The 14,697-nt window shown below is 41.9% G+C and overlaps 1 protein-coding gene across 3 annotated transcripts in view; it reads left to right on the top strand.

Annotated features, from left to right (window-relative positions):
• The window catches only part of LOC117156970 (agrin), a 325,884-nt gene that overhangs the window by 295,549 nt on the left and 15,638 nt on the right, over nucleotides 1-14,697 (top strand). For 2 of the 3 annotated variants that reach the window (XM_033334549.2, XM_033334545.2), the window contains exons 7-13: nucleotides 3,482-3,697; nucleotides 4,346-4,587; nucleotides 5,470-5,656; nucleotides 8,448-8,545; nucleotides 13,161-13,287; nucleotides 13,454-13,684; nucleotides 14,067-14,363. In XM_033334549.2, the coding sequence (XP_033190440.1) occupies nucleotides 3,482-3,697; nucleotides 4,346-4,587; nucleotides 5,470-5,656; nucleotides 8,448-8,545; nucleotides 13,161-13,287; nucleotides 13,454-13,684; nucleotides 14,067-14,363 (1,398 nt within the window). The remainder of the gene's footprint in view (nucleotides 1-3,481; nucleotides 3,698-4,345; nucleotides 4,588-5,469; nucleotides 5,657-8,447; nucleotides 8,546-13,160; nucleotides 13,288-13,453; nucleotides 13,685-14,066; nucleotides 14,364-14,697) is intronic. The other variant, XM_033334550.2, reaches the window with a different exon arrangement.

The following is a 14,697-nucleotide window of genomic DNA, read 5'->3' as shown; positions in this document are numbered from 1 at the left end:
ATCGTGAAGTGGTTTCATTACGAAACATGTTACGTTATAATTGAACGAATGCTATTGCAAGCATCGATGATATGACATTCGCGAATTAAGCCAGACAATTTGATTGCATAATTCATTGACTATCTTCCAATGCTCGATTCTCTGCCTGTTTCATTTATGCGAGTTTCTAGTCAATAAACATGCCTGACTGGTTTATCGACATACAGGATATGTCAGATTTACAAGAATTTTTGGAAAAATAATTACAATAAGTTTTCATTCTGTAAATACGTCAACGATCACTGCAACTACGTTTCAGCTCTCAGTTTAACCGAAACTAGAACATAGCTTTTCCTAACCTTCGATGAAATTTCAAGCAAACTTCAGTCGTACATGAAGTTAGGAAATTTTCGAAAGCGTGCAAAGCTATGTAAAACAACCACAACTAGTAAACCTAAAACTGAAGCTATGCAAAACTGCCAATTCTATTGAAACAAAGCTGGATGAAACTTCTAAAGCTAGACCAAGCTTCGAAAGCATTCTGTACATTTTCTACAAATTGCATAATGTAACAATTTATTTGCTATTAGTCTACGAATTACGCTTCTCTTCCTTCTCTTCTCTATTCGACATTTTCACCTCGCTAGAAGGAAATATTTAAATGTCGTTTGAAAGCTGCGAAGATCCTCGTATTCTACTCGTCGAACTGGCAAAAGGTGCAAACAGAGATGCAGCAGCGCCGCGGCTAAAAAGGATAAACCGTCTGGAACAATAACGAAGCGCGAAATAAGAATGCAGACGGCGAAACGCGACAAGCGGAGAGAGAAGTTAGCGATCTTTCAATTCGTTGACCAAACTCAATTCAATTCCCTTTATCCACCACTTACCCTCCCGGACAACTTCTTTCTTATTCCGCCCCACCGCTTATTATTCCTTTCTGAAAGTTATTCCGCGGGAATGCAAAATACGCGCGGTGTGGCGAGAAAGCCGGGCGAGGAGGTCACGGTTGGTCGGAGGTATGAAGAAGGATCGTCGAGGAAGGATAGAGAAACCTCAGTGGGATGGGCGTGGAGCTTGGAAAAAAGTAGCTGGGCCACGTAGAAAGTTTCGCGTAACTCGGAAGATTAGACAAGGCTGATGCTACCGTCGGAGACAGCCGTTGAGGGAGGATGAGAGGGGCGAAGAAAGAAGGTCGTCGACTACCGTGGAGTGAAGAAAAGGAGAGGGGGAGGGTTGGTGTGGCTCTTAGCGACGGACTTAAAAACAATTGCCTCGCGGCGACGCGGGAATTTTAAACACACTTCTATCGACGGTCCGGATGGCTTTTGTTCGTCGAAATCGCCCGAGGGGGGTGGAACAGGGTGAAAATCGAGGACTCGACGCACTCTGTCCACGATCGAAGGGCTTTAAGGCAATTTACGAGGGGTTTTACGGTTTCAAGTGACGCCAGCCTGTCCTGATCTTCTTCCATTCTCTCATCCCTTTCATCCGCGAGCTCCATCCACCCACCTTCGTTCACGCGACCGCTTTATATTCAATGTTGTTTTAATGCCACCCGTTCCGTTGTCTTTTTTCCTCCGTTGAATTATATTCACTGGCCGGCGGGGCGGAAAAATTACCACCGAGAAAATTTGAATAGGACGAATCGACGCTTCCGTTCCCTCGGAAATTATTCTTGGAGGTTAGCCGAGAAAAATATCTGTTTAAATGCGTCCAACGGGTTAAACTCGGCGGCGAACTTGAGCTTTTTTGTCCCTTCTCTTGTTAAAATGGCCAACTGCCGCCGCATGTGCTCCATGCAGCGACATCATTACTCGCACTCGCGACGTAGTTTTATGGATAACGACTAACAGACGCCGATACAGACGATCCTTAGAGATGCTCTGACGATAACACAAAGAAGTTCGAATCAGGGTAATGTCGCGGAAAGTTAGAGCGCCAGCTTAGAGACCTGTGGTTCGCTGTCTTTGAGAAGAATTCGCGGATAGAATTTGAAAAAGGACGCAGACGCAGAGATAAGAAAGGCTCGGAAACGCCTTCAAGGCTTGTTATTCGGATGGTATAACGATCGAGTTAGACGAGCTAATCTGAAATTGCCAACGCTATGAGGACAGCTACGTGTGAGCAGCAAACGAAGATATATCGTATTTTCAATCGATGGTCTCAATGTTGGACACGTTGATCATTGTAATTTCCCGCTGAAGAAAGAGATAACACAAACACGCGTGAGTTTGGAACAACAGTCTCAAACTGAGAAACAAACTCTTAAAATTTCGGATTGGTGTAAATTTAACGTTCTTCAAGTTTAAACATATATTTATTTAAGTTAAAGCTTTTAGAATTGCGTTGTTCATAAATTCAATTTCCTACCATTTCCTCGATTGCTCTCGCGAACGTGTATGTGGAAAGCTTACACTTATTTTGAAAGGTATCGAATATAAAATGAAAGTATAAGAACCGAAATATCTTGCCGGTCAAGACACGAATGATGTTTCCTGTAATACAATGAACAAACGATAGCACGCAAAAGATGGAACCATACATTGCAGTTAGCGCGTCATAAATTATGGTTCGCGGAAGGTACGTGAGAATTGAGCGAAAACGAAACTGTTACGAGGTATACGAGAATATTTGCGTGAGAGGAAGGAGAGTGGAGGGGACTTCGATTACAACTCTTGGACGAGCCACTAAATTGGCGGCGGACGAGGAAGAAACGAGGGTGGTTGCGGAAGGTTAGCCGCTCCACTGAGCTGTAACTCGAACTAACCCCGAGAAACACCACCGCCTCGGGAACTTGCCGCGTCAGCCCCGCTGTAAGGTCGAAACCTACCGCCTGCGGACAGGAAACGGAATCCAACTTCCTTCCTCGAGGGCGAAGATTAATCTCGGTGCAGCCATGCTTCTACCTGTGCCACGGTAACCCCCTTCGGACTCCACCACCTACCATTCCCCCCCTTTACCACCCCTTGTTCTTTTCCCCGCTCATAGGACCGCGTACACTTCTCATCGGGCTCTTTCTATCTGCCTTTATCAATCTGACTGCAACTAAACCGTCCTAACCGTGCAGTCGCATAAATTTCCCTGGAGCATTTCTTTCCAGCTCGTTCATAATCCGCAAACGGAAGTAACTGTTAGCCCGTGGACAATGAAACTTAATTTCTCGGGGACGAAACGTTGACTGCGGTGTCTTAGAGTAAACGAGAATAATCTTTCATGGGAAGGTTCTTCTGAATAGTCAAATATATGCGTACGTTTTCAGCGATTGTCATTTCAATTTTTATTTTTTCTACGATCTTCTTTGTCCTTTGATTATCGTAACGACCAAACTGTGTAATTTTTATTCTGCTAACTATCCAACTGACAACGATTTAGTCTCAAACGAGAACGAGAACAAGATGCGTTGCTCGCGTTATACAGACGCGAAGGTATTTACAACAGCATGTCTTCATTGTACTAGTTGAACGTGACTTCAACCAGCACGTACCGCAATTTAATTTTCCAGATCCTTGCGGTAACGTGGAGTGCGTAGAACCGGAAATCTGTCAGCTGGACGACTCGAGGCAACCTGGCTGTCGTTGCGGTGAGCAGTGCGGCCTTGAGTTCGCACCAGTTTGCGGAAGCGATGGTAAAACATACTCGAATGAATGCAGCCTCAGGCAGGAAGCTTGCAGATCGAGATTATCGCTCAGGAAGGTCTACAATGGCGCATGCAGCTCGGGTAATTTTAAATTCAGCCTCCAGCTCGTCCAAGTTCCTAAGAGGCATTTGTACTATTATACCGTAACGTGGTGAATGTATTCCGATAGTTTCTTTCTCAAATAAGGAAATAGAGTATTTCGTAGTTTTCTGTTATTCAAGTTATTTCCAACTTTTTCCAGTTCCAGCAATTCAAACCTTGCAATAAATCAGCACTAAACTAAAATGAATTAATAGTTAGTAAAATAAATTCTATTAAAACTGTAATAAATACATACAGTAGAAATAATTGAATATTACAGCTCGAATATTTTCTCCAACCACAACAGAGTTATTTAAACATCCTATTTCACCTAGCTAATTCCGTATAAATTTCTTTCTCAACACTGGAACCAGTTTCCTATATCATCTTCTATCTTCCTTCGTAGCGAGAATCCTACATTCCGAAGGAAAATCTGAAAATCAGACGGAAACATCCTTCGTGACTCGTTTTAACTTCCCCGTTTCCATTTAGTCATCCATCAACAGCACCCTCGTCCTAATTCAGAAGCCAGCCGGAATAAACGTCTCATAATACCTACTATTGCCTCAGTAGAAACTGAAAAACTTTTAATCACAAGGGCGAGTGGAACGCGTTGAAAGGGAATTTTTAATCTTCATGATTGTGCAGGAATCAATCCGTGCGACGAGGCGAAATGTGGCCCCTACGAACAGTGCGTGATCAACCGACAAGGGATCGCGAGCTGCGAATGCGGTCCGGAATGCGAACCTGTGATGAGAGCAGTATGCGCGCGGGGTGGCAAAACATATACATCGTTGTGCGAGCTGAAGAGACAGGCCTGTTTAACGAAGACTAACATCGAGGTCGCTTACACGGGAACCTGTGGCTCCAGGGGGCCCTGCTCCGAGAAGGTCAGTCGAGTTTCCGCTTCGGGTGTCAGATACGCGAAATAGAAAGGAACAGTGGCAAATATTTGAACGTGCAAACAAACACGCGCGACGTGACGAAAATCGAGGCGTGGCTGTAAGAGATGTGAATCAGGATTCAGTCTTGCTTAACTAAAAAGAACTATGCATAGAAAGAAATAGTTGTTTCTTGAATTTATGAGAGAAACTAAATTGGTAGGAATAGTCTATTTGCAAGTAAATTTATCGTACAGTCTTTTGAAGATTATCGTGTAAATACGAAGATCAGGTACGTCGTAATGGAGCATAAAAATACTTATGTATAAAGAAGTAATAAAAGTGAAAAATGTAATTTCCTTAGCTATGTCCATAAAAGCTTAAGTTTGTATAAACATCCGTAGTCTGTCTATTCTATTTCGTGTTTATCGTAATGCCTGCATGCCACTCGTTCTCCATTCATTCTAAAAAAAAAAAAAAAAAAAGAAAAATACAAATTCGTTCCGAACAAACGAAATGCGGGAAAAAATCAGCGTTGGTCATGGCAAAGCACTGCGACGATTTACGTTAAATCCTGCGAATTAAAGTAGCACGTAAATTTTGCGTTGCGATAAAATATCACGAGCAATAAATTATCGGCTTTGCACCAGCGACTATCCGAGAAAACCTACGACAAAGAGGCTGCTGTCGCCGAGAGGTGTGTCGTGAAAAAAGCAAACGATGATCCACCGCGATTAATCTCGCGTTTTTCTCTCGGTTGAAACCGCGAGAGAGAGAGAGAGAGAGAGAGAGAGAGAGAGAGAGAGGAAAAAAGAAATGAAATGAATCGCCACGTTTGGGATCGAAAACGTCCAAGGGAAAAAGTCAAGCTGATAGGAATTTCTTTTACAGATCTGTCAGTGGGGCGCGATTTGCGCGGAAACCGGTGGCACAGCGATTTGCGAATGTCCAACCTGTCCGGCGGAATTTCAGCCAGTTTGCGGCGACGATGGCATCAGCTACGGAAACGAGTGTAAGCTTCGCCTGGAGGGCTGTAAACATCGACGAGAGATCCGCGTGCTTTACCAGGGACTCTGCAGTGAGTACCAATCCCCGGAAAACGGGAACCTCTTTAATTCCCTAGAATCTTCATTCCTGATTCGTCGAATCCACTCTTTTTCCACGGATACAAACTTTTGACCTATACACGAGTATTTAACAAAAGCTGGGCCAATTGTTCTACTTATCCAATAAGTTTTATAAAAAAAAAAAGGTTTTATTTTTTCATATTGAGCGATTATAATATTTTCAATTAGTGATTAGGTCCATAGCATGCTGATTATTATTTTACGTAACGTAAAACGTCTACTTTAATAATACTGTTTCAGATTTTTGCGAATATTTACGGAGTTTCTTAGAGCATGTTTCGAGATCAAATTATAAGATTGTTCTATTTTTAATAGAAGAAATATTGTGACGTTCATACAAAATATTGTGCATAACTGAACGATCTGGAATAACCCTGTTTATTGAATATTAAAACGTTCAGTAATCTTAGTGTAACTTAAAACAGAATGTTATTTATCTGACAAGAAAACGAGTTCAATTGGCTCAAATTAGCTTGTAGATATCGCGAATAATTTTGGAATGGTCGTTGAAAATAGACTCGAAATTATGCAAACGAGGTAGCCAGGTTATTATCATCAACATTAAATATATAATCATAGAAACAAACGATACACATCGAGTAATACGATTAAATTGTTCCGAGTTTAAAGAATGAATTATCGATGCCATCGTTTTAGCGACGAGTCGATGAAATACATTCACGGAATAATTTATCTCGTCTCTTTATTTGTCGAGAAATGTTCGTCCATTTATAAATTCGTTTCCTTCCCGAAATTGTAACCGATTAAGATTTCCCTACGCGAAAATAGTTGATTGAGTATTGATCGATCAGGAGACCGGAATAATTAGAACTGAGGTACCAGGTAAATAATTAAGGAAACTTTATTATGAGACACGTCGGTTAGCAAGGGAAAAATCGAACGATGGTCTATTCCGACTAGCTGAGTTCATTATACCAAGCTCGTTCGTTATATCGGGAATTCCTGTAATCAGATTCGGTCCACGACAACGATTTTTTCTACGAAATCAACTGGGAAGTTTAAGGACTTTTGTGAAGATTCGATTCGCCACAGGATGATTTGCATACGATGCATGAAACCTTTTGATCCGTTCTCTCTCTTTCTCTCTCTCGATACCATAATCCTGTTTGCATAATGATCAACAGCGAAACTTTGTACTTTAAGAATTTTTCGTTAACGGTATTTGCATGTTTACTGAAAAATCCATTTATGGAAATAAACTTGCAACCGAAACTAAATTTCGTTTAAACGCTCGGCGATATTTGACAAAATAAGATATAAACGAGGAGAAAAACAGGAGAGAAAGAGGGGGACAGACAGAAAGTGAGGAATGAAATATCAAAAAATACAAAACTCTCGAAGGAATATCCTGCGTCACGATGAAACAGATTCCTGACGAGGTGGCAAGCACCCTTACCGCGATCTTCGCTACGCTAGAGCACACCACAGACAGATCGAGCTAAACTTTTCTCATAAGCCACCCCGTGACGCGAGTAACCGTTCGTTTCGGTTGGATCGGGGCGAAAGAAATCCCGGGGAATCGTCGGTAGGAGTCGAACTCTCTGGCACCTCTTCTCCCCAACCGCAAGATAATTTGCATGGTTTAAAATCGCGTGAAACTTCTGAAACGTACTGCTGGGATTCGGTTCCATGCATATCACGGCGCAGGTGACTTCGCCCCTCGCTGAAATTGTATGAGTTGTTACCCCACGGCATGCACGTTGCATATGCATGCAGTTCCTGGGCCTCAACCAAACACCACCACCACCACCACTACCACCACCACCACCACCACTACCACCACCACCACCACCACTACCAGCACCACCACCACTACCACCACCACCATTATCTCTGCCTCCTCTTGGCTTTCTCCCGTTTCTATCCTTGGCGTCGACTTCGACTACGGTGTATATACCAGTAGCGAGCACCGGGATTTTCGTATCGCGAGCGTCGAAAGCCAGAAGCTGTACTTCCATCGCCCCATACTCTGATTCTGAATCTGGGTTAGGGTTCTCCGAAGGCTTGTTACCCTCGACCGTAGTAGCACCATCGACACGTCGTCGAAGAGAAGCAGAGCGGTAAGCCGATGCCCCTTTCCTCTCAGATTTCAATGAATTCTAAAGATAACTTCTCGACTGCAAATCCAGCTTCAATAGCAACCGGCTCTACCCGCGCGCTCTCATCGTTCCTCTGGTTCTTGTTGCACCCCTCTTGCACCGTCGTGTGCCATCCCATCCTGCCGTTCGTTCTCTTTGTTCGCAGTCCCCGAATCCTTGCACGCAGTCACATCGGCACAGGCCAGATAATTTCCCTCAAAACGGGTGCAGTTATGCAAATACCAGCATACCGGGAATCTTTATTAATGTCGGCTTGAACGTCGGCCAGAAGGTAGCCAGAACTGCAACAGGGTGGCGGCGGCTGCTTTGTAAGCGCGTCGATGCCCGGAATATCACGGAAACGGAAGCGGAGGTTCGCGCCGCCTTAAACAATTCAGCCAACCGACCCGGCTGGTAAATTAGCGGCTCGTGCGAGATATCGCATGGCATCTCAGATTCCCGGTTAGAACCACGTACGATTTCACGGTGACGAATGGTCTGTCTTGCCACGGCTTTTTGCTCGTGGGCAATTACCGCCGGAGATAGATCGCTCGGATGGCTTCTGTGTTACGTGAAACGAACGAACGGAGACGTTACATGGGTTTCACTTGTTAATTAGAAATGTTTTGTTGTTTGTTCGCAGATGGATGCGAGAATAAGAAATGCGACTTTTACGCGGAGTGCGAGAGCGACAGCGCTGGTGAAGCCAAATGCGTTTGTCCTAGCAAGTGCGAGACCACGGTAAGTATCTGATATAAATTATTTCATGATCGGTTTATTTTTGCTGATAGATAGTTTAATTATTATTATAGTATAATTAAAGTGGTTGGTTGAGAAAGAGAAATCTCTATTAATAGTGGTAATAAAAATAAGAGATCAGATCAAATCGTAACGAAAAATATGATTTGATAACTGCCATCGATTATTTAAATTAAAATGTATAACTATTTGTTTTGGATGATGAAGTTAGAACAGAACAAATGCATAGGTGATTAACGAAATACGATGGAATCAAATTAAAACATAATTCTTCGAAGAGAATGCTGCTGGCGCGCGGAATCTACTTAACATTTGCGCTAAAACGCGAGCAAATTAATCCCTAAATCGTATTGAAGTAATTGAGTTAATCCTTATCAAAGTGAATCGGGACGCAACGTTAGAAGCTCGGTCAGCCGATTTCAATTTTCCGACGAGCAAATCCGTTCCTGAAATCATAATTTTTATTCCGCTCCCCGGTTGCCACCTTCATCCTTTTAATGAAATAGAGGTGATGCTACAATGCCGCTTGAAAAGAAAATCAAATCTCTAAGAACTCTAATCGAAAGCTAAAGGACGGTTTTCAGAATAATTTCGCCCGAAGCATCGCACATTTCATGGTGAATTACATTTCCTATAAAAATTTATTAAACTAGGTACGTTATTCTCCATCGAAAGAAGTATAAGTAAATTGTGAAAGAAAATCGTCGCTTCAAAGTTGAAAAATAGCGAATGGCGTTATCTAAATGACTGCTCATACTGCAACATAGAAAGTGATTATTTCATATAACAGTGTTTATTTACCACTTTATTCTTTGCATTTCTAAACATCTTATATTTCATAGTATAAACTACTTTTAAAATACTACAGCAACCGCGAGCTACGTATTTATGATATTCATTATTTATCAACTTTTATTGTGCTATAGCATTATTGTGCTAGTACATATAATTTATCAATTATCGTATTAATTTATCAAATTTACGAATCGGAAAGATAAAAAATTTCGCTTATCGTCATCGAAGCATCAATCCACGAAATCAACGTCTATGTAGTAATTATGCAGAAAAGAAAATCCTATCAACCATGGTCTGAGACATCGAGTGATGGTCGTTAAATATAATAAACCACCGAACGTGTCGATCTGCCGGCTTTTACGTGCTTACCACCATTCGCAGTGTTAAGCCTCGCTAGTTAGCACGGCTTAAGTAAAATATTCATACCATGATGGATGTGGTGTCGAGTATATATACAGTGCAGAGCCAGAATACGCTGGTCGTGCACGATATTTCGTATTTCCGCTATGTTACTCGATGTTACGCGACCGTGTAATGAACCGTTCGTTTCACCGATACCAACCCACCTTGCCAAATCGACTAACGCGCACGCCATTTTCATTAAAGCCTTTCTATCAATTTTCCTCTCCATTCCCTGTGATTTCATTGCCTTCCCGTTCCTAATTTCGTCAGTCTAGCTGTTCAGGTGTACACTCTTGGACGATTCATTAGCATCGAACGATTTTGATCATTCAAACGATAATATCGGAAATGAATCGAAGCCTTTTTGTACTTGCAATTTTTCTACCTCTAACTTTAAGAGAGCGATGCTCGCCCTCGTTTTATCAGGCTAATTTCTATCAGGTTGGTTACCCAAAGTGTTTCCTCAGAAGGTTCATAAAAATTACCATATATCACACGCTCCTTTTTCAATTTCTCCTCGTTTTCTCTTATTATATTTCTCGTATAATTCCGATATTCGAGAATACACGCTCCGCCTCATGTATTCGCATATTCTACTATCCTAATCCCTCTATCATTTATTCCCCCAAATTTATCGACACCTCGCCGTAATACCACATTGCGGCAAATTCGTCGCTTCCCTCGATCGTTCCATACGAAACGTTCCCATATCCGGCTCGTAACAATCAATCTTTCTGGGAATCGAGGCCAGGCGCACCGTGTTGATTCCCCTCGAAATCCCGAGCGCAGTCTGGAAACGAATACGTGCACCGAGGAGGTGGAAGTAAAAAAAAATAAAAAGAAGGAAAAGGAATGCGACTTTATCGCGGGTAATCCGCGGCGGTTTCCCCGGAAGATCACCCCGAGCAACATTTCCCAGAGCAGAAATATTCGTTGGGAATGGAGAGCACGTCACGGATCCCTGAGATAGTGTTCGCTGGCAAGGAAAGGCTTCTCTCCTTCGATCCAAGCTGGGACACACGGTGGATCGGAAATTCACGGATTCGTGAAACGTCCTGCTGACAAAACCACGAACAATTCCGAGCTCACTCACTCTTGCATGTACGGCGCGGATGTTCCTGGTCGTTCGAGTAACTGCCGCGGGCGCATGCTTCTTTTTCCAAAAAGAAATCGAAAAGGTGGTCGAACCCCGTAGAGGCGATGGCCATCCGTGCTGGGCCCCGGAGCTATTCGAAATTCAACGACGTCCGCGTTAGAACACACTTATGGCCGATCAGCCATCACCTGGAACGACCTCAAACCACAGAACGTAGATACTATCGTCTCGTAAAGTTGTCACGAGATACACGTTTAGCCATCAATCTTTCTCTTCGAGTATTTCAGGAATACCACTGGATCTATTTGAAGTTGATTTGTACGATTGGTTGCTGTAGTATTGAAGCGTGGGTTAGGAGAGTTGATGGAGTAGTTATGGACAATGGGACCTACAGTAAGAACTGATAGATTCTTGAGAATATTTATATTCGACTTTGTACGTTGTATTGTATATTTCTTGATATAAAGTACATTAACACAATGAAATTTGACTACATTTTTTAAATAAGAAATATTTAATTTAATGATTCGTCACATTGATTTATATAAAATAAAATTAGTCCATTTTTCTATTTATTTGATTTAATCTTTTTGGCGCTCTATGCGGGAATAATTTAATTCCTTTCAAACGCAGATGCTTAATTATTTAAAAATGAGAAGGCGAGAAATTATGATGCTCAATTTATCGAGCATCTTAAATTTCCTATCGATTGAAATTACTTATATTTCCATAATAAAGGAAGAGATAAAAGACAACGCGAATGGTTGCGAATTGATTGAGGTGCATCAGCATACTTTTTAGTACAGGATCAGCGAGCGTTCCTTCGCGTTCCTTCGTTTTAAACGTGAAATCACATCTTTCGCGCATGGATACACAACGTTGCCACGAATTTGACGCGTCAGCGTTCCATGGGAATAGAAACGAAAGGACTTCGGAGGAAAGATGGGATGAAAAGGACTGAATCAGTGGCACGATGAAAGAGATGAGGGTTAGAGGCATTGTTTGAACTCCAAACGAGGAATATCGGCACGTCCCAGTCACGTTCTTAGAGTCCCACGAATCCTCCATAATTGTCTCGTAAATTACAATAAGAAGGAGGCAAGGTGCGTATCAACTTGTCGCGGAAACTAATTAAAACGTATCGACCGACTGCGGATATTCTCTCCGAGGAGTCTCGTCGTTATATCTTTACCCTTCATCATGGAAATAGAACTGTGATATTTATTAATCCGCTGAGTGGATTAAAAGAGAAAAGAATGCAACGGAAAAAGAATCGGACGACAAAGCTTTCGTTCGTCACATAATTGCTTTTTTAAATCAATTATCCTGTTTACTACGGACATGCTTCTTTGAAATTCAATATCAAAAATGTAATGATACGAAGTAAATTGTTCCAATAGAACACCGACTTGTCTTTAATCTTCTATACTTTGGTTAAACGTTGCTTAAAGCATTAATTAACTGTCGTTGTTGTCGTAAAAAATACTCTCCGCTGAAATATCAATTTTCTCCATTATAATTTCTCGATTATATTCTATCACTCTTTTATATCGGTTGAGGTATCAAGCACGAACATACAGTTAGTCGCAAAAATACCCGTGGCATGTTAAAAATTGTGTATGCATCCGAATACTTTTGCCATTATCTGTATTGCCCTCGGCCATACTTGATCATGTTTCACCATGATTTTCTTTTAGTTTACAAATATTTCATCGCGGCACAATATATTCATGATCGCACTTACATTCGGGAATAACTCGCACGTAAAAACGCAGAAGGAACGCTAAAAAAACGCAAAAGAAATGTAGAGGAAGCGGTAGAGGGCAAGTCACGTTGGCCGACAACGCGTGTAATAAGCAAACAACAACGTGGCTGGATACCGCAACCAGGCTAATTAAGTTTCGCTCTTTCGCGTATTATTTCTCATCCCTGTACGCCACCCATCCCCCAGCATCGCGACGCCAACGTATGTTAGAACACCGGCCCGACTGCGCCTTAGCCGCGTGCAACAAGTGCGAAACGCGTGCTGCCTCGCGTTTTTCTGCTATTTTTTTCTCACGAACCCACCCACCTACGTAAATATCGCGAGAAGATGTTATATATAATACATTGGTTTTGGTGAAGCAGAAAAGATGTATCTTCAGAAAACTAAAAAATGGCGATAGTTGTATTATTATACATTAGGCTGAGCAAAAAGTTCACAAATACGATATGCTAGAAAGTATATAGTATGTACGTAGTATCGTAGATAGTAACTAAACATTTTGTTGCATAGTAATAATAAATCTTCTATGTCAATTTCAGACGAAAGAACCCGTACAGGAGAAAATTTGCGGCTCCAATGGTATAACTTACGCCAACGAATGCTCTTTGAAGGTGGCCTCTTGCACTTCTCAAACTGACATCGCTATTAGTTACGTAGGCGACTGTGGTAAGTTCTTTAGATACTTTCATATTTTGTATCATCGTCAAAGTCGCGTAAAATTTATTGGATAGCAGTCAATCGGTGGTATAAAAAGAACATTCAATTTATTCGCTGAGTAAAGTATTCAAGCAGGATTATCGGGAAGGTATAAGGAGAAGATAAACGTTTTCAGAGCTTTGCGCAAGAATAGAGTGCGATCATGGAGCTCATTGCATGGCTGGCGTCTGTGTGTGTCCTGAAGAGTGTCCTGAGAGCACTGGAGAACCAGTGTGCGGCAGCGATGCCAAGACATACCCGTCGGAGTGTGAATTGCAAAAGGCTGCCTGTGGAAGGGATCCTAAATTGCCGGTCTTGCACGTGATATTCTACGGCGATTGCGGTGAACGATTCGTTGCAGCACTCAGTAAGCTATCTGATCCTTTCCATAATCTAATCGTGCTTTTCTTTCAAATTCGAAAAGAAACTTTCAATCTTTTAAACTAAAAATTAATTCACTATAATAAATAATTGTTGAGCGATCGGTACTTCGATAATTGGGGTCTCTACGAATATAAAATGTAGAATCTCTCGAGAATGCAAAATATCTTCATCGATCGTTAATAGTGTAAAGTCTTGTTTCAATAACGCGATAGACGCAACTTCTCGTGCATCACTCGTTGCCATCTCGACGATATTAATTGCGCTAGCTTAAGGACACCGCTCTAACAAAACTAACCATCCAACGACAATCTTGTATAATAGCTTTTACTACTCTAACCATGCCTTAATCGCTACGCTTCTAATAGCTACGATGTCGACGCCTGCGGTGGTTCGATTGGCCACCACCGCGGTTGACGTGACCAGCACTCAGGTACGCGAAGCATGCAAGAACATTAACTGCGATTTCGAGGCTACTTGCGAGCTGGGCCCGGACGATTATCCCAGGTGCAGCTGCAAATTCGACTGCGCCTCGATTTCCCAAGAAAATATGCGCCCTGTTTGCGGCAGCGATCTAAGGACCTATTCGTCCCTCTGTGCCATGAAAATGGAGGCCTGCCAGAGGCAGCAAGAGCTAAGACCTAGACCTCTCGATCTTTGCCAAGGTTCGCAGCAGCTTCCGCTAACTTCACTCGATCCGCTGTATAATTGCCTGGATTTTCGATTCGATTAGCCATTCCATTGCTTGTTCCTCTGCTTTGCCTCCTAACTTTTAAATTAACTTTTGAATTAGTTTATTTTCAGAATATTTTCAGACTTTTATTTGTCTGTTATATTCGTGACGCTTTCTTCAAAAGAAAATATAATTACAATTTTAATTACATTTAAATTACAACACCTTAGTGTGTTATTTACGCTATAATTTTTCTCTCTTCCTTTGTAGAATTGTAAGTATGAATAACATTGTAATTACTTTTAATTTTCTCCGTCGCTAACTGT

The sequence above is a fragment of the Bombus vancouverensis genome, chromosome 10 (genome assembly GCF_051014615.1).
Source record: "Bombus vancouverensis nearcticus chromosome 10, iyBomVanc1_principal, whole genome shotgun sequence".
Taxonomy (NCBI): Eukaryota; Metazoa; Arthropoda; class Insecta; order Hymenoptera; family Apidae; genus Bombus; species Bombus vancouverensis.
This window is presented reverse-complemented; position numbering and strand designations above follow the sequence as displayed.